Consider the following 24,407-nt stretch of genomic DNA (forward strand, 5'->3'; position numbering starts at 1 on the left):
GTTGGAAGATGAGATATCTTTCTTCTGGTGCTCATTTCCTTCTACTTAAACATGTTCTTTCAAGTTTGCCAGTGCATTTATTATTTATGTTACTAGTGCCCAAGAAAATGTTTGGCAAAATTAATAGTTTATTTAGCATGTTTTTCTGGAGTTTGTCTGAAGGATGGCCAAAGAGGAAATGGATAAGTTGGGAGTCAGTTTGCAAGCCAGTGCATGAGGGAGGCATGGGGCTGAGAAATATTGTAGATGTTTATAGATCCCTTTATCTCAAATTTGCTTGGAAATTTCTCTCAGGGGATACTTTGTGCTCTCAGTTCTTTAACTCCAAGTATGTGAAGAATCAACTTTTTTCTCTTGTGGATTCTTCTAAAGGCTCTAGATTTTGGAAGATGCTTATGAAGTCAATACCTCTTGTTGTTGAGAAATTGGTTTGGAGAGTGAAGGAAGGGAATTTATCCTTTTGGTGTGATAAATGGATGGAATCCAGTCCTCTATGTAATGATTTACTGATTTCTGATTCTCCGCTATTAAAGATAAAGGAGTGCATCATTGAGAATAGTTGAGATGTGGATTTGATTGTCCAGCTAGTGGGTTAGGAGGTTGCAGATGATATTTTAGATTGTATTGGTGGAACTAAACAGGGAACGGATATTTTAGTATGGCTTGGAAGTAGGGATGGTAGATTTTCAATAGCAAGTGCCTAGGATTGGATTCGTATTTTGACTACAAAACATCGATGGGTAGAATGGATTTGCCACCCAGCTTTGCTAAACAAATTCTCTGTTGTTCTATGGAAAGCTATGACAAATAGCTTGAGTGTGGATTAGAGGATTAGACGTATTGGAATCCCGATAGTCTCAACATGTGAATGTTGTATCAAGTCTGTTTTGAAGACCTGAATCATGTTCTATACAGTGGACATGTTGCTACTAAGCTTTGGCACTTGTGCTCTAATTTCTTGGGAGTTTCCTATGTGGCTAATCAGTCTGGGTTAGCAACTGTTGAAGTTTGGTTTCGAAGAATAAAGAAGTCTTCTATGGTCGGAAATTTGATTGGTGTGGTTCCATGTATTTTAATATGGAATCTTTGGATGTGGAGGTATTGGCAGGTATGGAGGGTCATAAAGATTGTCTGAATGTTTTGTGGAGGAAGGTTAAATACTGGATCCATTGGGTCAATTTGAGACTGAGGCAATTAGGCAATTTCCATCGACGTGATCAAGCAATTTTAGAGGAGTTAGATTTGCCGATGGTAAGCTCTTCAAAAAGAAATTTTTTTGTAGTATCTTGGGCTAAGCCGAAGCTGGGTTGGTTAAAATTAAACACGGATGGTAGTAGCTTGGTGAATTTGTGGGAGTTAAGTGTTGGGGAGTTGCTTCAAAATCATGAGGGCAATCTGATTTTTGCCTATTCTGAATATATTGGCATTGGTTCTAATAATAAAGGGGAGTTGTTTGGGGGGGGGGGGGGGGGGGGGGTTTACTTGGATTGTGCAGTTGTAAGGATATGGGTTTGGTTAATATTGTTGTTGAACTAGAATAGTCTTTGGTTGTGAATTGGATGGAGAAGGATAGATGTCAGGTTTGGTATTTGGAGGATTTTGAGGGGAGATACTCTCACTCATCCGAGGCCTTAATATTCGGTTTTCACATGTGTTTAGAGAAGGAAATAATGTTGTAGATTGGTTAGCTAAAGGTGGTAGCAATGGGGTTTCAGAGGTCTATACTTTGGCTACCATACCAAAGGAATTAAAAGGGATATTATGTTTGGATAAATGTGGTTTGCCATGCTTAAGAGTTTACGTGAGTTTACGTCGCTGGGTCGTGCGTTTACGTCGCTGCCATGCAATGGGGTTTCAGAGGTCTATACTCTTCAATTTTTGCTGGGTTACGTGAGTTTACGTCGCTGGGTCGTGCGTTTACGTTGTTGTTCGTGTGTTTACGTTTACTGTGGTTCTTTTCTTTTACGTTTGGTTTTATTTATTCCTTGTTCTTTGTATAACTTCTCTAATAATTATCCTGGTGGATTAGGGATTTGGTTTTGGTTTTCTCCCAATAAGTTCTTGTCATTGGCACATGGGATGATTTTCTTGAATAATTGTAAATCCTGTGTCTTGAATGTTGCCATGGTATTCCTCTGCCATAAGTGGGGGTTTCCTCTAATAAAATTGGACCGGAGTCACTATTGGACATGTGAGCTCGTCTCTAAAAAAAAAAAAAAAAAAAAAAAGCTCTTAGGACACTTAAGTATTATCGATAGCCCACACAATCGTCTTGCATCATCTTTCCTGAGCATACACATAATTTTAATATCAAACATGGCATGATGTCTATGATACCCCAATTTCATGGGATGGAATCTAAAAATCCATATAAGCATTTAACTAATTTTGAACTTGTTTGCACTACATTCATGCATAGGGTCGTCACTGATAAGATGATTAAATTGCATCTTTTCCCTTTTTCATTAAAAGACAAGGCTAAGGCGTGGTTTAATTCTCTTAGGCCCAACTCCATTGCTAGTTTTTCTGATATGGAAAAAGAGTTTTTACACAAGTATTTTTCCTTACAGAGAACTCAATCCTTGCAGGAACCAATTAGCCAATTCATGTAGAGAGAGGATGAGACCTTCCATTCAAGCTGGGAAAGGTTCAAAGAGCTGGTCAACATGTGTCCTCATCATGGGTTCGAGTCATGGAAATTGGTGAATTATTTATACATTGCTTTGACCCCTAAGTTTGAGCAATTTGTTCATACTATGTGCACTGGGGAATTTTTCAATAAGGAGTCTGAAGATGCTCTTGGATTCCTTGATTATTTGGCCAAGAATGCTCAACAGTGGACTATGAGGGTCGATAGAAAACCAAGTGCAACTCAACCATTGAGAGCAATAGATGGTGGAGGGCGGCATGAATTAAAAGATGATATTGATGTTCAGGCACGGTTGGCTGCTATTAGTAGAAGGTTCGAAGTCATGGAATTGTCGAAAGAGAAAGCAGTTAATAAGGTTCAAGAAGTGTGTGCTCTTTGTGCCAATACTAGTAATAAAATTTTGGAGTGCCCCGTTTTGCCAATGTATAGAATGGTGATGTACAATAGCCTCAAGGTGTAAATTGGGTGAGTCGACCCCAGAATCCACCAATGTCGAACACCTATACTCTAGCATGGTGGAACCACCCTAATTTTTCATGGTGAAATGACCGAGGACAATCAAGTCAAACATGCGCACTCCTTCAGAGTAACTTTCAGCAATTTCCTATGACTTAGTATCAGCAGCCTTTCCAGCCTTTTGGCAATAGTTGCTCAAATGGCTGCCACCTTTAAGCAATTTATAGCAATCCAAAATTCAACCAATGCTCAGAATTCTCAAGCTATCAATGAAATTAGAGGCACCCTTAGCAAAATATCGACTACTTTGAACACCTTGGAGAAGGTAAATTTCCAGCTCAAGCTTAACCCAACCTACAAGTGTACAAGCAATTACAAGTGCATTTAGTTGAAAATGAAGACCTCAAACTAGTGAAAGTAGTGATTACACTGAGGAGTGGTAAGCAAATTGAGTGACCAGATGTTTTTGAACAAGCCAAGCTAAGGTCATCAGTTGAAGATGACTGTGAGTTTGAACACTGCCCCAAGGTCTTGGAAGATGCACAGGAATCACCTAAGGCACAGGTTGACTCAAGTGGGAACCAACAAAAAAAGAATGAGCCTATGGGTAAAAAAATTGAGTTGAAGAAGGAATATGTGCCTACAGTACCATACTCTCATAGATTTTTGTCGGCTATCAAGAGTAGACAACAAAAGGAAATTTTGGAGGTGTTCAAACAAGTAAAAATCAACATCCCGCTATTAAAGGCCATTCAGCAAATTCCCTGCCAAGTTCTTGAAGGAATTATGCATAGTGAAGAGGCAATTGAATGTAAACAAAAAGGTCTTCTTAATGAAACAAGTTAGTGCGATAATTCAGCGTGAGACTCCTCCAAAGTATAGAGATCAAAGCTCCCCTACAATTTCCGTCATGATTGGTGAATCTCAAATTGCTAGAACCTTGTTGGATTTGGGCAGTAGTGTGAATTTGTTGCCATACTTGCTTTATAAGCAACTTGGTTTGGGAGAATTAAAAGCGACCACAATCATGCTCCAGTTAGCCGATAGATCAATCAAGAAGCCAAGAGGAGTTGGAAGATGTGCTTGTGCAAGTTGACAGGTTTTACAATCTAGCTGACTTCATGATTTTGGATATGTAGTCAAGTGCCAATAGCTCTCAAGCTCCTATCATCCTTGGGAGGCCATTTCTAACTACGTCAAAGGCCTTGATCAACTGTAGAAGTGGCATCCTAAAGCTCACTTTCAAGAACATGACACTTGATTCGAATGTTTTCAACGCCTACAAAATGCCAAACCACATTAATGACATAAGTGATTTGAATGTTGTGGAGAGTTTGACACTGACAGAAATCATTTGCTCAACCCTCCCTTTTTCAGATGATAAGTATATTTTTCAAACTTATGAATTTTTGCTTAATGAGGAAACTAACCATGCTAATGAAAATTTTCTTTAGATGTTAGATTGTGTTGCAGATTTTTCTTCACCACTTGAGGTACAAGCCGCAAGTGCAACATGGTAGTCCTAATTTGAGACTCTACCTCCAACAGACATATTTAAATCTTCAGAGGAAGAAGTTCCCCAGCTGGAACTAAAACCACTTCTTAAGAATTTAAAATATGCATTCCTTGGCCTTGAAGAAGGCACCTTCCATCTGGTAATCTCTTAAAAATTAAATCAGAAAATGGAAGGTCTTCTGATTGAAGTGTTAAGGAAGCATCGAGGCATAATTGTATGGACCATAGCTGACATCAAAGGAATCGATGCTATTGTTTGCACTCACAAAATCCACTTGGAGGACAATGCCCGACCAGTTAGTGGAAAATGATCTGAACAAAGGTGAGGTAGCCTCTCTTGGCAAAGATCCGAATAGTGAGTTTCCCACTCCAATGAGAATAAGAATTTGTCCAATCTAGACCACGTAAGATTATTGGACCACATATAAGCACATCCTATGAGGGAGATATCCACCAAACCCAAGTTAAAAATACACTTCGAGAATTTTGTCATTGCTAGTCGCAATCTTGTGTCTCCTGAATGTTTGCTTGGGAACCGTATAATATTGAAATCTCCTATGCACCATGATAAATTCTACTTATTATGGACTCTGGCAAGTTCTTCCCACAATACTCTTCTATTCCTGTCCAAATTTGACGCGTAAATGCTAGTGAAGGCCCATACAAAATTATCATCTACACTCTTAAATGAACATGCCACTATATACTCCCCCAATAAATTCCTCTAGTTTCTCCACTACCCTTCTATCCCACATTACCAAAACACCTTCCAACACCCCATTAGAAGCAAGATAGGCCCAATCCACATATGTACAGCTCCATAAACTCTGAACAATCCTCCTTGTGATAAATATCAGTTTAATTTTCTATAAACACCCAATGTTTGCCTTCAACTCACAAAGCAAATTTTTCACCCAAAGGTGCTTATTTGCCATGTTAAGCCCTCAGATAGTCCAAGATACTATTTTGGGCTTCAAAATGTAGAGCTTGTCCCCTCCCCTTAGCTTTTTCTCTGCTGGAGTTTGAGCTACCCTCATAATTTAGAGACCATGCTATTTAGTTCCCGCTATTTTTTAGAATCAGATTTCTTTAACTGACCATGTCCCACTTCAATGGTTGTTAGTAAAGTCATAACTTGTTTCTCAAAACCTTCACACTCAATTTCTACAAAATGCTGGATTTCCTTTACCTTATGCAACACCCATTCGGAGACACTAGATTGATCTGGCAACATGTATTGTAGCAGAATTAGGTCCCCCTCATATCAATCATATCCCTGGGTGCCCACTATGTCTTCATCAGTGCTTATAGATTTTTCTCAATACATATATGCCTCCCCCCCCCCCCCCCCCCCCCTCTCTCCCACTTAGAGGAGTCCCTTCTAACAATTAGCATCCTTGAAAGCTCCATGGACTCCCCCCTGTCGCTCCGAGACTTTGAAAATAGCACACAGCCTACATCTAGTGGGTATAAGCCACTCGGCAGCAAATCTACCGATTGAATCCCGAGAGGGGGTTCTCCTTCTTTGTCCGTAGGCCTTGTCTATTCTTGTTGGGACTGAATATCAACATTCATTTGTGCGACAAACCTAGAAACAAATTCGACCTCTTCCAGAGTCATCATCTCCACTTGATGACTCACCGTTAATAGCTTCTCAGCCAAGGACGAGACTATCAGGATCATCTTCGTCGGCTCACCCTACAACCTCCTGCTGGTAGAGGGACCAGCCTCTCTTCCCTCTTTGATTCTCCAAACGGGTTGGGCTCCTACTTTGAATCTGCCCTTGACGAGCCCTATGGGCTTTGGCCCACATACCTGGCACTTAGGCATTCCAGTTAACTTTTGGCCATTTCCATTTGTTAAGCCCATAACATCTTCAGCTTTCCCACATCCCTATTCTATGTTGTGGTCCAAGCCTACACCCACCTCCTCATCTTCCTCAACTCACTGTATCAATAGACTGATTTGCTCCTTTAGTGCCTCCACCTATGCTTGCATGTTTTGTAAGGTAATGTGCACGCCTCTCTTAGACAAGACAACAAAGGACCTACCATCGCCTTCTTTCCTCTGTGTATGTACTGTACTTGTTAGTCTCTAGTATGTGGGCCATTAAGATTCAAGGCTCTCGTTATTGAGTATTAGCATAACCCATTTTTATGTAGCCATTGTGAGCTCTGAAGTAACAACTATCACTCATTGAGCTCTGAGCCCCTGTGACCTCTACCAACACTTGTGAGCTCTTAAGCATTTTGAAAATATGCTTTATCGTGGTAGAAATATTAGAAATTGATTTTAGTTGTAGGATTGCTGATGGGAGGAAATCATATAGGTTGCCAAAGTACTTGGTTGCATGGTGATTGTTCTAAAAACAAAGGTGCCCATCAACAGTAAGTGTTTCCAATGATGAAAGACTAATATTGGCTGAATTGAAACATGGTGGAACCGTTAGAGTAGCAAAAGATTTGTTGGGACAAAGACTTGACCAATATTTGCATTATGTAACCAAGTTACCATTATTATTAGAGGTAAGCACTTTATGTCTAATACAATTCTTCCGATTTTTTTTTTTTTTTTATCCAATCTACAATCATACACAATAAGAAAGTATACTAGACACACCATAAACTCTTGTAGCTAAAGATGTAAAACTGTAATAAGATAGAGCTCTAATTAAAATTCATGTACATTGTGTTGTGATTCCATGGAACTTGAAATCACCCACCAGTTTCCATAAGTTAACTTCCTAAAACAAGAAATATAATTATATTTAAATAATAAGGGAGGTCATAACCATGTAAAGAGCATGAATCCTACATTAGAAATGTTAAGAGATATCACCCCTCATGATGGCTTGCCATTGTTGTCTATCTATTGCATGATCACATTCAACCAACCATAATAGTTAATTGAATTCTAAATTTTCCTTTTGGGTTAGTTTCCTTTTTTCCTAGCAAAGTGAAACCTCCATTCATTATTGGCTTTAAATATGTATTAGCATGCCTTTTGGCTGAAAGTTTTGACAAACAAGAAAGTTGATGCACTCTATCTAATATCTAAAAAGAATACCTTATTTCTGTTTTGATGTATATGAACACATAACATTTGAAAATGAGAAACACATCCCTTGCTTTATTTTCAGGAATGCAAGAACGGACTATCATTACATCTTCCTTGTCTAAAACTTTTAGCATCAGAGATTTAAATTGGCCTCCCAAAAGCTTGTAATATAGATTTCCTTCAGCTGGAAAATGCCCGTCTAAATCTTCTTCATTCTTTATGTTTTTTGTTCTAATAATTTTTACTCATTGTTCTCGGCTGGTCTTATAGTTTCCAAATGTTCCATTTTTGCTTGGTGATCAGTTGTTGCACTTACTAGTTGCTCTTTAGAATCACTAACTAGTTCCACTGTTTATATGTTGCTTGGTTGGTGGGTTGGATGAACAATTGCTCTATCTTTTGTTGCCTTTGCAATCAGAAACATTCAAGTTAATATTATAGATTCTGCTCCAGCACCTTTTCAGGAAGCTACTTGACTGCTTTGAGAAGGCTGCCCAAATACTTTGAATCATTTGCTACCCGCTCAATTGGATCCTGAATATAATTCAAGCGTGTGACATATCCTTCTAAACAAATGTGGTCTAATGTTGTGGATTTTATGCTTTCTCTGCCATGCATGTCAAAATCCCATATGATAAATTAGGCATGAGCTACATTCTCCATTCTACACCATTTCTCAATTATTTATTACGTTGATCTTGAGACAAACTATTTATGTTAGGCTACTCTTTTATGTCGTATTTATATGTTTTTTTAATCGTTGTGCTTCAGGAATTGCTGTGTAGAATAACTATATAACTATGATAGCGATTGCCAGGAAATATTGTAGGTGGATATCTCTCTCTCTTGAATTCTTTGATGAATTACGTCTATTTGGCTTCTTTGCTTGAGTTAGTTTCTCTCTCTCTCTCTCTCTCTCTCTCTCTCTCTCTCTCTCTCTCTCTCTCTCTCTCTCTCTCTCTCTCTCTCTCAATTCTTGTCTCGCTTTTATTTTGTGACATCCTGTTTTTAAGTGTATTTTTACTGAAGGAGTATTTTGATTTAATTAAAATATTAGTTCTTTTATTTTAAATTATTGTATTTTAATTGGATTTATCTAGTTGTGATATTTGTTTTGTGGAGCTTTCTTTATATTAATTATTGTTTTAAATTTAAATTGTTGTATAATTTAATTTAGTTTGTTTTTGGATTTAAAATTTAGTTCTTAGTTTTTACTAGTTATTTATTATATTTTTGCTTGATGTGGTGCTTAAATTATTTTAATCGTTTTATAGTTTTTAAAATTGTTTTTGTCGGATCAGTTTCTGGACTCCAGAGGTGAGGATTGGACCTTATTTCTTTTCCCCATCTTTTCTTTTTCTCTTTTTCTTTTTCTCTTTTCTCTTTTCTTTCCTTTTTCTTCTTCTTTTCTTCTCTGGTTTCTCCCCCCCGTGCACTACGCCCTCTCTCCTCACTATCGGCATTTTCCTTCTCAGCCCAGCACCGCCACTCATCGGCGACGTGGCCTACACCACCCACCCAGTTCTCTTCCCCTCCAGCCGGTGAACCTCCCCACCAAGTTTCACCTTCATCCGAGCCGTCGTTTTCTGCCGAGAGCCCCTCCAAGCCGCACGATTTTTGTGCATTCCGCCGCCGTTGTTCTACCTCCGGCTACCATCTCTTCACCACTTCATCACCTACCTCTTGCCATCCTAAACCACCCATTTCCGACTTCGATCCGTTGCCGGAGCAGCTCCCACGAGCTCAAGTTTTGCCATTTTTTCGCTTCCACCACCATTTCCACCGCCACCCACGGTCAAATATCACTTCAATTAGCTTCATAAACATCTCTAAGCCATTCCCTATCAATTTCAAGTCTTGGTTTATCCCCGTTCAAAAGTGGGTATTTTACAACCCACAACCACAGTGTATTTTACACTGTTACGTTGCTTTTTCTCCGCCGTTTGCAGCTCTTTGATCTTTCAAAAATGATCCTATAGAGCTGTAAGTATTTTTCAAATTCTATTTTAGATTTAAATATATTATTACTTTTACAATAAATTCATTGACTGGTTGGTTAATTGTGGACTGAGTCCGAGATGGGGGTCAGATGGATTGAGGACGAAGGTGTTTGTTTATTGTTGATATTGAGTTTTGTTGGATAAATTGTATCTTGAGGTGTACATTGCATATTGCATTCATGTGCATGTATTAAATTGGGACAAACTAGTTTTATCTGTGTAAATGGATTTTCGGGTGCGTGTGTATCACGACCCCAACCCGAGATGGGAAATTATCTCGGTGGAGCTCCTCTGGTCACTCGGGAGCGTAATATACTGAGTGATGTCCCCTGGGTTGTCGCTGGGCGACAATGGGAGCGGGCGGGATGGTAACGCTCTCGTACCGACTCCATGGCCCTTATGCGCGGGCTAGAAGATACTTGGCTACGTATGCGCGGGGTGCGAAACTGGGCATCGCTCGTTACGAAGTCACACGTATGGTCGTTACCCGTGGTGTGACGATGGGAGTCAAAGTGTGCGGATGATCCCTATGGGAGGTCATGGTACATTCGGATAATTGGATATTGAAATGAATTTGGATTTGGGCCAAATGAGACTTTTGGCCTGAGTTGGAAGGTAATGTGTTTTTGGGGCCAAATGGGATTTTTTGGCGTGCGTGGGAAAAATGTAGATTTATAGAATATGTGCATTTGTCACTCTTTCATGCATATTGTTGAGTTTAATATATTTTTATCTTGTGGCGTTTGGATCTTTACTTACCTACGGCACCTTTTTGGTACTGTAGATTTTGATGCAGATGTCGATGAGGAGGAGGAGGCTGAGCCCGAGGAGGCGGCTCCGCCAGAGTTTTGATTTAGAGTTTTATGCCTTAAAGTTTGGTTTTGAAACGATATTTGAGACTTGTAATATTTTATTATGTATGTTTTAATCGGGTTTGTATTAAACAAAAAAATTATGGTACTTAGTTATAAGACTTTTATTATCCGCTGTGTGTTTTTCTTTATTGTACACTTGTTGCATGTATACACACTTGGCACTTGGCAATAGGATGGTGACCCATATTGTCATCATCCCGACGTCTCGATTTCCACGTGTCCGTACGTGGGATTTGGGGGTGTCACATATTTTATCCTTCTGCCATTAATGTTTTTACTTTATATTAGATCGAATTGCTTGTAAAGCCTAACCTTCTTAAAGAAGTGAAGTGGAAGATTGATGTTAGTGTGTGAAGTCTAAGGTAAAAGATTCTTTTTGTCTCTTATGATGGCTTTGATTTCCATTCATCTTAGTCATACCTACTGAATTGGAACTATTTGCAGAAGTCATCTGTGCCTCCCAAAAGGACGTCAATACCATTTAGCATAAGTCATTTGTGCCATTCAGATTAGTCTCCTAGTTGTAAACCAATACCTTTGCATTGTACGTAATGAATGCATTTCTTAATCAATTTGTACTATTATCTACTTCTACAAAAGATTTATATTCTGGTAAATTTTTTTTTCTTCCAACTAAACAAATGTGCCTTGCACGTTAAACCACTATTAGTGTATATATATATGTAATGATTCAGATTAGTCTCCTAGTTGTAAACCAATACTTTTGCGTTGTACGTAATGAATGCATTTCTTAATCAATTTGTACTATTATCTGCTTCTACAAAAGATTTATATTCTGGTAAAATTTTGTTTTTCTTCCAACTAAACAAATGTGCCTCACAAGTTAAACCACTATTAGTGTGTATATATATATATGTAATGCATGATTTCCAAAGGTGTATATATATGTATGTATAAGCCTTTCTTTGAAAGCCCATTTTTATGAAGCCAATGCATGATGATAGGATGTTAGGGTTGCATGATTGTTGTATGATTGAGTATTATGTTGCATGAATGTTTACGAATGAAAAGTAATCTATAGGTTAATGTAAAGAAAAGAGAAAGAAAGCATAAATGCTTGAGGCTAATGAATTAGCCATGAGGAAGGTACCATGAGGTTGGGATGGATAGCAATGTCGAAATGTATCACTAGCGGCGCATGTACTGATGACCCATTCCTAAGGTTTAGGTTCATAAGTCGATTGCTTTGGGAAGAGCCATCGATCACAAGGGTTGCCAATCCTAACACACGTATTAATAGTGTGTAAAGGGCCATAATGATGAGGTTAAGGTAACGAAATATAAGGGTTAATGATGTTAAGGAAGATGAATGTTTATGCTTGAAGTTGAGGTAAATGAATGTTCCTAGTGCTTTATAATTAATGTTTTATGTATGATTACACTTGTTTTCAAAAGAGTGATGTTTTCAAACAAAAAGCCCTACGTTTTATATTATGTTTAATGCATTATGTGGTTCTTATTGAGTTTTCGACTTATTTTAATTGTTTTTAAATGTTTTCGTGAGGAAGATTTAAAGGATTTTGCGAGCGAGGATACTGGAGGTTAACATTGACAATGAGGCTTAAGGCTTAGAGAAAGGATTTAGATTTTTAAATTTACTATTAAATGATTTATACTTTCATAATGCTTAGCACAAGTTAGGCTATTATATTTAAAATAAGTGATATCGAGCAAGTTTGTTTTTAAGAGATTTCTATAATAAAAGTTGTAGTGATGATTTTTGTTTATGGTACTTTCATGCCTGGTGCAAAGAACGTATGTTTTTAATGTCAATGACATTTGGTTTCTCTAACTCAACGAGTCTGAGAGGGACGAGGTGTCACAGGATACACCACCTTACCCAAAACCACACCTTAATAAATAGATAAAGATTTCTAATTCACAATCTCATTCACCCTATCACAAAGAACACTAGGCACTCCAAGTATTTAGCATGGGAAATACTTGTGTTATGAGATAAAGGATGGGAAAGGATAGTGAAATTGAGGGAAGGTGAAAAGCAGCCTCCGGCTGAAAAAGAAATAAAAAATAAAATAAAATAAAGATGACTGAGCTACAGTGTTTTCCAAATATAGGCTTAGTTTAGATGCAGAAATAGTTTTATCTTATTTCATCATTATAATTTTTTTATAATAAAAAATTCAACTTTTTCAAAATTCAAAACAATAATAATATTATAATAATATTTTATTTAACTTTTAATTTTTATTTAAAACTACCTCATCTCCTATCAATATCCAAACTACACCTTATTGAACCAAATTGACGTACTATATATGAAAGTTGGGATGTCCAACTTACCCCCCCAAAAAAACAAAAAAAAAAAAAAAAAAGGAGTTGGGATAGCTTTATCATGCCTATGGCAATGCCATTGCTCGAAGGATAACAACATGCGAAAGGTGGGGTAGAGGGAGTAAGGGACTAACTGCCTCTCTTGCAACGGTTTTGTTGATATGACTGGCCCACCATGCTCTTTGCGGCGGGGGGTGGGGTTGGTTAGATGTCTGAGTGTGCTGCACCGGTAAGTTTGTGAGTGTGGGGCCCAATTTTGGTTTTCTTTTGTTGAATGTGGGTCCCAATCATCACGACAGTTGGTCCTTATTGGAATGCAATGCGGTTAGTGGGCCCATTTGGATGGTTCATGGGATGATATATGGGCTTCTCGGGCCACATGGGTACAAACTTCTACCACCAACAATCGTTTTTTTTTTTTTTTTCTTTTTTTCAGAAATCTCATATTCATTCATCATTAACATCGTTACACAGTTTGTCTACTTGGATACATGGTTTTAACCATCTGGACTGTCCTCTGTCCATACAATTTCCTCTTCACTTTGAAGTGCGAACTTTGCTAGCTTATGTGCAACCATATTACCCTCTCTAGGGATAAATTCTCTTTCTATCTCTACATTTCACTTTTATATCTTCAATGACTTGGCCATACCAAGCACAATTCTCCTAATTGGATTGCACTTCCTTTATCATTGCATCTCCTTCCAGAACAGCTGTATGAATACAATTTCGTCACAAAACACAATAGATCTTCATAGTGCAGTAGTTTCAGCTAACACAGCAGATTTGACTCATTTCTTTGGCATACTCATAGCAGCTATGACTTCCCCTTCACAGTCCCTTACTACCATACCAGCTCCCATCTTCAGTGTTGATTCCTCAAACCCTGCATCCCAATTTACTTTATATGTTGACTGAGGTGGAGGTTTCTATTTGACATTTCTATTTACTGGTGTAGGACCCAAGAAGACTTTTCTAGCAATACTCCTAGCCAGATTATACTCTTCTCGATCTGTAATAGCAGCAGTTATCACCTCAGATGGACTTTGAAAAGAGTTCTCAAAAACCCATCTATTCCTTCTCTGCCACAACTTTCTAAAAATAAAAGCCATGCCTTCTAATTTTTTCTTCCGTAATTTCTGAGATAACTCAGTCCATGTGGCCATAAAATCTTCATCTCTGCAACTACATTTCTGTACTTTACTCTGTCTCAGTCCACCAACAATTAGTTGATAATTAATTTTGAGAGAAATTATCCAAAGCTTTGTAGGAGGTAGAATATATACACTTCTCGCAATCAAACGCCGCATCACAAGGAAAAGCAGAAAAAAAGAATCACATTGGAACTTTTTTTTATTTTATAGGTAGAATCACATCGGAACTTCTAATATCTGAAATCACAAATAAGGACTACATCAAAAGAACTCTTAAGGTTCGGGCAACACAGCATCAAAATCAACGAAAATGTGTCATTATTCATAATACCCTAAGGATCATTTACAAGGGCACATACCTGACATGAAATTTCCTTTTCCGAATTGTCAACACACACAAGCAATGGCCTAGCATATAACCTGAAGCCTTAAAGAATACAAAGCTAATAATGGTCTTCCTCTGCATACCTTAAAAAATATACACTCCAAAAGAAAGGGGGCCAAAAATTCTATTGTTTTCTGTCCGAGATGAGGTCACTATCCATGTCACTAGTTTAATCTTCAACTGGTTCTTGAACTTGGTCTTCTGCCACTGAATCAATGCAACTTGAGAAGTCAGTACCCTCAACATAGTTTACTACTAGCAGCATGATCTGAACTATTCAAGGATTTTTAGGGTTCATATCTAAATCAGTATGCCAGTTCCGTATCAACTAGAGCTTTGCCACAAGGAACTAAGTCTGGCAGCAAGTTTTGCACTCTTGTAGTCTTCTCTAAGCTGGATGAACCTAGGTTGGAAGAAAAATCAAAATTTAGTTATAAAAATAAGGCACCCTTGATGTAAAGGACTACCACTTATAAAAAATCATCACAAAATAATAATAAATAAATAAACTGTGGCATAAAAGATACTTCTTAAATGCGTGACTGCAAAATGGAATGCATTTCCTTACTGTATTTGTTTGGAAGGGAAGAAAGAGAACAGAAACACTGAACATTTAATACCATTTGTAAACCATCCTTACCATTTGATGAGAAGGAACCCATGCTTCTCACCAAAATATATGGTACCTTTTTTTCATGCATTTTGATGGGATATATCATATGCAATCCGACTTGTTCTCATGGATTACCTTTGTGCATCTTTTCGTATACTTGGGGAACCCTCAAACAGTGTCGAGAGGCTTTCAGGAGCGACAATGAAGACATTAGCCATGCTGAAGACAAAAGACATCAGTTACCTCAGATATAAAATGAATAAAAAATGAAAATCTTGCAAAGCCTTGCAACTTACATGCCCAACAATTCAAATTTTTCATCAACAGAAGGAGCATTGAAACTGCGCACAAATTCCCCATACTCAGTTATGTCACGCTTCAACCGCAGTCCTCCACTGCAAAAAGTTAAAAACACCAAAAAGGAAACACTATCCCTGAATTATTCACATTACAATAAGAAAGGAAGGCAACAGAAACAGCAAATTGCACAGTTCACCAAACAGAATAGTCCACAAAGGACACATTAATAACACCAAATTCTGGGGAAACTATAAAAAACAGACTTCCAAGAACCCCATATGATAAGATATTAAAAACAAAAGAGGGGAGAGAGAGAGAGAGAGCGAGACAGAATACAAGCCCCAAATGTACAAGTCTTGCACAAGCCTTTTGTAAAATGTGGGTCCCGATTTTTTTAACAGTTTTTTATGGTGGGGTCTACCTTTTTTCTTATAAAGGGCCCGTGCAAGGCTTGTGCATTTAAGGCTTCTATATATAATTTTTCATTTCAAAATTTGCGAATATGACTAGAGTGGTAGCATTGCACTAGCCGAATGTTAGCTAAAAGATCCGCTTTTTCTATTTTAGCAGCCTACTTTGGAAAATGAGATACATCCCACTTTCTAAATGTTTCTCTACTCTACTTAAATAATCTTTTTGAATGTATTTACATTCATTTTTAAGGGGCAATGAGAGTGGAGAGAGAGAATAAATTGCTTTTTCTTTTTGAGATGCTATGGTAGCTCGGTACATTTGGAGAGCAACTGTATCAAATCCAAAATATTTCTCTACTTTGCCATCTGAAATCCAAAATCTCTCTACTTTGCCATCTGCACAGAGAAAACTAAAATATACCTTGAGCTCACAAAGGAAAGCTGCATATTATAATCAGAATGCAAACAACCATTTGCCATGTCATAGACAAACTTTAAATGTATTTTTAGGGCATGAGATTTGAGGGCCGGGCCAGTTACCTGGGATTAAAAGTGAACTTCTGCCAATGATTAAGTAGCCCTTTGTGCAAGCGGATTCCCTAATAATAGAAATCAACTAATTAAAATTTGAAAGAAGATAATAAATAGTTTTTCAACGTATTACCACCTCCTTAAATTTCCCTGTTCCAGCCTCCCCCCTCCACCACACAACAAAAAGAGAGGAGGGGGAGAAGAAAATGAATATCATGTCTGGTATACATGGTGCTGGAAGATTGACCAATCAGGAACATGATTTGAAGAAGAAATGCAATAGTAAGCATTCATTCTCTTCAGTGTCCAAGGCAACATATATGTTATACGTCATACCCAAGTACTAGGGGCTTGGAATTAGAGTTCTTTATTTTTTGGTTTGAATAATTTCGCAAATGCCTTGATTTTCATAATTCCAGCTGCTGTTGAACTGTTTTGAAGTTTTGAATCGAGTATTTTTAGTGCTGATTTAAAGGCAAGTAGAGGAAACTTGCCAAATTGAGTCTTGCTTCACTGGACAGGTTCTATACAAGGATTTTAGGACTCTAGAAGCCTTAAAATCCGGTCCATCCAATCCCCTAATAAAGCTAGGAACACGCCTTATTAAAAACCAGAACAGGAAGATTCTAGGAAGTATCAACTGCTGCAATTACTGATAAACCAAAGCTGATATTCATGCCAGCTTTATCCCTTACAAAACCCTAGCAAGTGCTGTCAAGAGCATCCATCCCAATCTCCTCTAAGCTTGCCACCTGTCACAGCCTGCCTTTCCCTCAATTTATTCATCAAGAATTCAAGGAGAAAACCCTGGAAGGCTCCTCCAGGTCTGCCACAACCATAGGTCAGAAAAACCTTTGAATTTTAACACTTCTCTTCTTGAAAAATTTCAGAAAACAGCCACTGTCTGCCTCTTAATGAAACTGTCTAGAATAGGGGTTCCTACCTATGAAACCAAGTCTGCAACTTCCTTTCCCTCTTGCTGCTGCCATTAAAATTATTTAAAAATTGAATATAGCCATCCCAGTTTCTGTTCCCGCAACCAAAACAGAAATTTAAACCAAAGCTTTCTACTCCTTTTCCACCCCAAAAACACTATCCTACTACAGGCTGAAACAAGTATTTGTGGTCTCCAGGTTTTTCTTCAACTTGTATTTCAAAAACTGAGTTTCAGGCTTCATGTAAGCTATCTAAAACTCCTATTTTTCTGTTATAAAAATTAGTGATAATTCCTATACAGAAGTGTTAACATAGTGCTAAGATATCTGATTTTATATCTGTGACAACTTCTTCACATGCAACCCATGCACATCACACATTTAGCGGTGACGTCACTGCCTGCTCAAAATTCAGCTTCAGAGAGTGTGGAACCAATTATATCCCAAAACCGTTGCTTCAGGTTCTAGCAAGTGCTTTGTTGAAACTGGTACAGTCATGTTTGAATCGCTTTTGCTTTCTTCCCTTGTGTTTATTTCTCAAAGAAAATTTTGAGTATAAAATAATAATCCACACAAGAAAATTAATCTCAACAATCTCCCTATTTTTTGGTCTTTATTAATATAATGGTGGGTTATATCAATGGACAGCTTTGCTGTCCATAATTATTCAAATATTTGCTTCTTATTTCCTTATTTTCACCTTATCTTAATTTACTTAGGCTTGTACAGTTAGCATATTTGACAGAGTATAGTTTCCATATGGGACTAGCATCTTTCGAGATTTACATTCTTTCCATGTATAACATTCTTGTAAAGGTAATATATAATATACAGATCACTCAAGGCCAATTGATTCAGCCATTCTCACAAAATTGACATGGTATCAAGAGCTGACTGCTAGGGTTATTCTCACGCTCGAATTTTTTCTTGGTTTTGGTATTTCTCGTGTTTTCGACGTGTTCTGTGCTGTGGTTTGATAACCCAACGTCCAAAGTTCTTTGTTCTTGGTTGGTGTTGTCGGCAACTTCTAGTTTTGGGTTGGTGTTTATCGGCATCTTCTGGCTCAAGTTTGACATTTTCTTCTCAATTCATCGACACGTCCTGTTTTTCAGCAGCCTTGAGGTCTTGGTGTTCTTTTCGGCAGTTTCTGAGTGTAGGTGCAGTCTGTCCCTCTCGCATGTAATATTTCAGTCCATTTTTTTTTTTTTTTTTTTTTGTTTCGGGTTCTATTTATTTGCTATGGATTCCGCACATATGTGCCAAGTTTATGGGCAACAATTATCCTATGCGGGCTTTTCAATTTGAACTTTTCCTCAAGGGAAAACATCTTTGGGGTCATATTGATGGCACAGACTGTGCACCTAATCCAAATAAATCCAAGGATCCAGCGTCTTCTCCTTCATGGGCTGTACTTGATGCTCGAATTATGTCTTGGCTTCTTGGCTCATTTGAGCCACATACTGTCACCAACTTACGGCCTCATCGCACCGCTCAATCCATGTGGTCTTACTTAAAGAAAGCATACCATCAAGATAACAATGCCCGTCATTTTCAGTTAGAGCATGCGATTGCCATGTTTCAACATGACAATAGTTCCATCCAAAACTATTATTCGGCGTTCCTGACTCTTTGAAATGAATATTCTGATATGGTTACCGCGGATGTTCCTGTTGCCTCTCTTTCCATTATTCAACGTCTTCACGAGACTAGTTGTCATAGTTTCTTATGAAACTCTGCCCCAAGTATGAATCTGTTCGCTCTCCTATTCCTTCTCTTGATGTTTGTTTTGTTGAGTTACTTCGTGAAGAACAATTACTCTAGAGAAATCTCATGGTAGTTCAAGGTCTGCTCCTGTGGCTTATGCTACTCAACGACGAGGATAGCCTACGCATTCTAGCACCTTGTAGTGTTTTTTCCGCAAGGGGACTTTGGTGCACATTATGTTGCACCATGTTTTATGCTGCTAATTGTTCCAAGAAATACTGCTCTTATTGCAAGAAAAAAGGTCACATTATCAAAGAATGTCATATCCGCCCCTAGAATCATCAGGCCCAGACATTTCAGACTTCTGTTATTGTACCCTCTGCAGTAACATGGTAGTTGATAACACTTGTACTATTAATTTTTCTAGTGATGGTTGTGTTGTGCAGGACGAGGTAACGGGGGAATCAATCGCGAAGGGACCTAAAGCGGGGCTCTTGTTTCCACTACTTTTTCCTGTTCCAGCTTTTTCTCCAATTTCTTCTATTAAGTCTTTTGCTTGTAATAATGTTTCAGATCTCGGTATAGTGTGGTATCGTTGTCTAAGCCATCCCAATACTCAGATCTTATCTCATGTATTGAACTTTGTTTTTGAGTGTGCTTCTTGCAAACTTGGTAAAAGCAAAACTCTTCCCTTCCCTTTGCTAGAATATATATGATGTTTAGGTATTAAAGTTAGCTGAAGTTGTTATGTTTTATTTGTTAAATTGGAAGATCTTTGATTGTGTTATGTAATTGAATGTGAGAAGATAAATGAAGCTTGGATTGATGTGCATTTTGTGGTAATGTGGGGCTAAACTTTGTGTATGGATGGAGGAAGGGCGTTCTGCATTGAATTTGGATTGAATTGTGTAGCATGGATGGATGTTGTAAATTTGAAAATGAGGTTTTAGACAGAATGATGAAGTTTCTTAAATTGATGTATTGAACTTTTAAGTGAAGCATGGAGGCTCACTTTGAGAATTAGAAATGAAACGGAGGTGTATTGAGAATAATGCAAAAGATGTGTAAGGCCGTGAATCACCTATCAAGTTGGAAATGTGTGACCTTAAGGGTCCTTCATTATGGCCTCGAGGTTAAGAATATGCAGTAAATAGAGCATGGAAGTTTTCCTAGAAAGGTGAGGTCATGGGCTAGTAATGAAGCTGTCTTTCATCGGTCATTGTTTGGGTTTGATGTGTATGCCTAGGGCTATGTTTGAGGTTATTAACCATGGTTTGCAGAAGTGTTGTACTGAGATGTTTAGAGTGTCAAGTTTGTGAGAATGTCCAAATGCTTTGGCCTTGAGAGTTCTGTATATTATATAATCTTTACAAACAATTCCATACATGGAAACAAATAAGTATGCGCCTAATTCTAGCCCTATACATGGAAGCTATAATCTGTCAAATGGTAACAAGAGAAATAAAGAAAGAATTGTATAAGGAAAGAATAATGAACAATAATGGACAGCAACGACATAGAGCACATATAGGTGTAAGTTATGAAGTCATGGATGTTCATGAGGATGTCAATGATGGATGCCACAAGCTTTGAAGTAAGGCTAGGATTTCTTGAACATATGGAGGGTTAATTGGATGACGACATGGGCTTTAATGTAAGAATTTTAAGTGAAGAGTTCATGAATGATAACACCACGTGGAAGAGCGTTTAGCATGACAAGGGTAGTTTCTTTAAGTTCATTTTAAGTTATATTAACTATGCACTTGAATAGGAATTGAAATAAGCATATGTGCATCTAGGTGCCATTTGACACGAGAATGAATGGACTGCATGAAATGATGTAATGGCGGTTCTAGGATAGTATTATGTTCATACTCTTCTATAGTTTTGAAAATGAAAATGAAAAGGAAAATAAAAATGAAAATGTTTCGTTTTAGAAATGAAAGATCATTTTATAAAACTATGCTATATGCATTAATGTTTTCATGGTATAAATGTATTGGCCTTCCTTTGGTAGCCCCTTTTAAATGCACCCCTTATGATAAATGTGATGCACGAGCATGATGGAATGGATTTTTATTAAATGTTCTTCCATGTTTATATATGTTACCATGTGGTTGATGAAATGAATGATGAGGAAATGAAATGAAAGAAGTAAAGTGAAATGAAGAATGAATATGTGAAAACTTAAATGAGGGGCTAAATGAATGTTATGAGGTTATGGTACAAAATGAATGGGCAGAATGGAACTGGGATGGCTCACTAGGTGCACCTGGTGGTGACCATCTCAATCGACTGGGTTCCATCTATCAGTCCCAGGTGGAACCGTAGTCACAAGGACCACTAACCCTAACAAAAGGGGCATAACAGTGTGTACTGGCCAATAAAAGTGAGAACAGTAAAGTATATGTAAATTAATGTAATAGAAATTGAATGCTCTTTTATGAAAAATGTTTTATTCAGTAAACAATGTGATTGAATGTGAATTGAGAATGAAAAATGTATGACTAAAAATTTGTGTTAATATGTTTTCAAAATGAAGTATAAAGTATTTGACCCAATTTGTTTTAATGTGTGAATGTCTTAGGTTTAAAATGAAGACAGAACTACAGGTGGGACTTGGCTCAGGGAAAAGCGACAAAAGCCTAGGCGCACTATTTGTAATTTTTAAATTCACGATTTTGTAATTTTGTTTTTAATAAATGTTGTTGCAAGCTCTCTTTTAATTTTAATGCATGTCTTATTTTTATTTACAAAATCTTCTATACCTAGCGTGCTAGAGAAAGAAAATAAATTTTTTATAATTCTATCTTACATGGCATCAGAGGAACAGACGTTACAATCTGATTCTAAGATATCACTTCCACACCAACTACCCAGATCAGCAAGTTGAATAGATAATCAGGGGATTAAATTCATGATTTTATATGCATAAGGAGACAAGAGAAACCTCACGAAATAAAAATCATACCAATTCACTCAAGAATGCTTGCTTGTTGAGACCTTCAAGTGCAGTGAATGCAGACTCAAGTACACGTGAAAGATATGCCACCACTCTAGCCAATAGAAAAGAAAACATTTGTCAAGTCTAAAAGCATCATGGCAGTCAAATATATATATATATATATAAATATATATTTATAATTAATATAACAGATAGAGGCCTTGAGTAGCATAAAATGGAGTCATCATCAAATGGTAAATGTTAGTGAAAAAGTTCAAACGAGCTCACACTTCTAAATCAAGTATGCTTAGAGAAATGCTTGATCTAAAAAGGGATCTTACAAATAAATGCTAACAAACCGATCTAAATTGATATGGTTACAAATTAATGTGACTTTATATAATTAAAAACAAGCTCACACTTTTGGATAGATATGATGTATCACATTAAGCAACATCAGTTTGTAAACTTACTTTTGTAAGATTTCTGATCTAATACTTCTCATATGTCTAAGGTAATTACATTTTGCACCCTTAAACTAACATCCCCTTTGAACTGATAAAAAAGCTACCACCCCACTTGCAACGTGCACCAATATGTACATTAACCTACTGATAGGTTACAATATGTAACCTAAACTACCGATAAGTTTAAATAAATGTTAAGACCTGACCATTAAGATTATGCCATGTGATCTTTCTTTCGTCCATTTCAATGAGTGGAAGTTTTACTCAACATTTGTTGAACTTCAACCAGTAACCCCCTGGGAATTATTGACAAGTGAAATGAGATTATTTTCATGCGGCCAAGAGTGCCACTGAAATTTATTGGTAGTTTAGAGTGCACATTACAATTTTCATAGTTAGCATGCAAATTGCAAAAGACGTGTTAGCTCAGGGTGCAAAGTGTAAGTTTCCCCCTAAATTTTAACTGTTAAAAAGATAGTTTTAAGATGGTAGCATTTGGTTAGTACAGGGCACGCATTCCCCTTCCCCCCTCCTCATCATTGTCTTGAACCTGCATTGGATACTAAGCACGACACTCCTGACATTTTCTTCTACCAAGTATGGCTCTAGTTTCATCCATGTAGGAAAAGATTTGGTTCAGCCCTCACTTGGAGATTTCATTATCAATTCAAACTTTTCCAAACTCAAATCTCCCACTCAAAACCCTAATTTCTTCTCTCTCTCTCAAAGATGCAGAGCAAATGAACCTCACCAAACCCTAGCCTCTACCCAAACAAGAACTCTATTAATCCTGCTTAACCTTTGGAACCAAAACCCTCACATTGATGCAGGACATTCCTGAAATCCCCGCTTCCCAAAACCCACCTCGGGATGGAGGAGGGGTCCGGTGGCTTGGATGAGAAAGTTAGATGAGGAGGAAGAAAACATCAATTCGATGGACAAAAAGTTTGCAACCAAAAATTGCTTCCTAAGCTCAACAATTAACTGAAAGAAAACGAAAAAGAAAAGGGATGAAAATGAAATGGATACTTTATTAAAGGTGGGTATATTTTTGAAATATTAGTAGTTCTATATGGGAATGTATAATCTAAACAGGGCAGGCAGATATGTACCCGTCACCTCTCAAACCTGCTTTGGTGTGTTTAGTAAGAAACCCAACACCCCCCCCCCCCCCCCCCCCCAAAACCAAAAAAAAAAAAAAAAAAAAAAAAAAGAATGAAGTCTGAATAAATGGGACAGTGAAAACCCATCCTATTCGGGGTACAACAAGCCGAATTTCCATACTAGAATAACAAAAAATGAAAATATGTCCTATTCTTCATATACTCTAGGGAAAAAGTTAGTGGCTTGTATCCATGCGGTTTTCAAAAACAGCAAAAACTTAAGGTAATACAAGTTTGTCAGAAGGATGTATGTCATGACCTAGCCCTTTGAAAAGCCCAACCCGATGGGGTATGAGGCTTGAAAATGTACCTTGTGCAGGCATTTGTAGGTCGATGATCAGGAGCAATTCCATCATCAGGTGACCGATAATCTGTTGCCTTTTGTTCAGCTGAAAGCAATCGCTCTACCTGCAAAGTAGGAGATTACATAACCAGGTGATTAACAAAGACTCATGCCTAGTTAAAAGCTACTTTGTATTTGAATCTAACTAAATTGTTTAATGTTTCAGTAGCTGACCTCAGCCATCACAGTTTCGATACATTGTTGAAGCCCTTTATAAGCAGCAGTCTCTGCACTGGACATAGCGGTTCCCATTTCCTCACATGAAGCAGCATGTGCACCATCTACAGGGAGCAAAAGCCGAGAAATAGAATTTGCAAAATACTGCAGGGAAATGTTCAAATTGTTTGAATTTTTTAATTATATCAGGTCATTATTATCTTGTGAAAAATACTTAAAAGTAATTAAAGAATCCAATCCAACATACTTGCTGAACTATAGCCACACTACTACCACAACGTTGTACAGCAACCATGAAAGATCTGAAACTGCTTTCACCAGCAGCAGCAGCAGCTTCTGCCTATACATCAACCCATCACAACGATGTTGGGTTAACACTTACACAAGAATTTAAAAATACATCTCACAGCCC

General features: G+C 37.6%; 1 protein-coding gene across 2 annotated transcripts in view; it reads right to left on the reverse strand.

Annotated features, from left to right (window-relative positions):
• Positions 1-14,317: 14,317 nt before the first annotated feature.
• The window catches only part of LOC122280675 (exocyst complex component SEC10b-like), a 41,236-nt gene continuing 31,146 nt past the window's right edge, over positions 14,318-24,407 (reverse strand). The window contains exons 18-25 of one of the 2 annotated variants that reach the window (XM_043091650.1): positions 24,243-24,335; positions 23,993-24,139; positions 23,786-23,883; positions 21,873-21,957; positions 16,272-16,330; positions 15,315-15,413; positions 15,154-15,237; positions 14,318-14,808 (exon numbers count right to left, since the gene is read on the reverse strand). In XM_043091650.1, coding sequence (XP_042947584.1) covers positions 14,730-14,808; positions 15,154-15,237; positions 15,315-15,413; positions 16,272-16,330; positions 21,873-21,957; positions 23,786-23,883; positions 23,993-24,139; positions 24,243-24,335 — 744 coding nt within the window. In that variant the 3' untranslated portion in view covers positions 14,318-14,729. Of the gene's footprint in view, positions 14,809-15,153; positions 15,238-15,314; positions 15,414-16,048; positions 16,128-16,271; positions 16,331-21,872; positions 21,958-23,785; positions 23,884-23,992; positions 24,140-24,242; positions 24,336-24,407 lie in introns of those variants that run through there. The other variant, XM_043091651.1, reaches the window with a different exon arrangement.

Source organism: Carya illinoinensis, chromosome 11, assembly GCF_018687715.1.
Source record: "Carya illinoinensis cultivar Pawnee chromosome 11, C.illinoinensisPawnee_v1, whole genome shotgun sequence".
In the NCBI taxonomy this organism is placed as follows: Eukaryota; Viridiplantae; Streptophyta; class Magnoliopsida; order Fagales; family Juglandaceae; genus Carya; species Carya illinoinensis.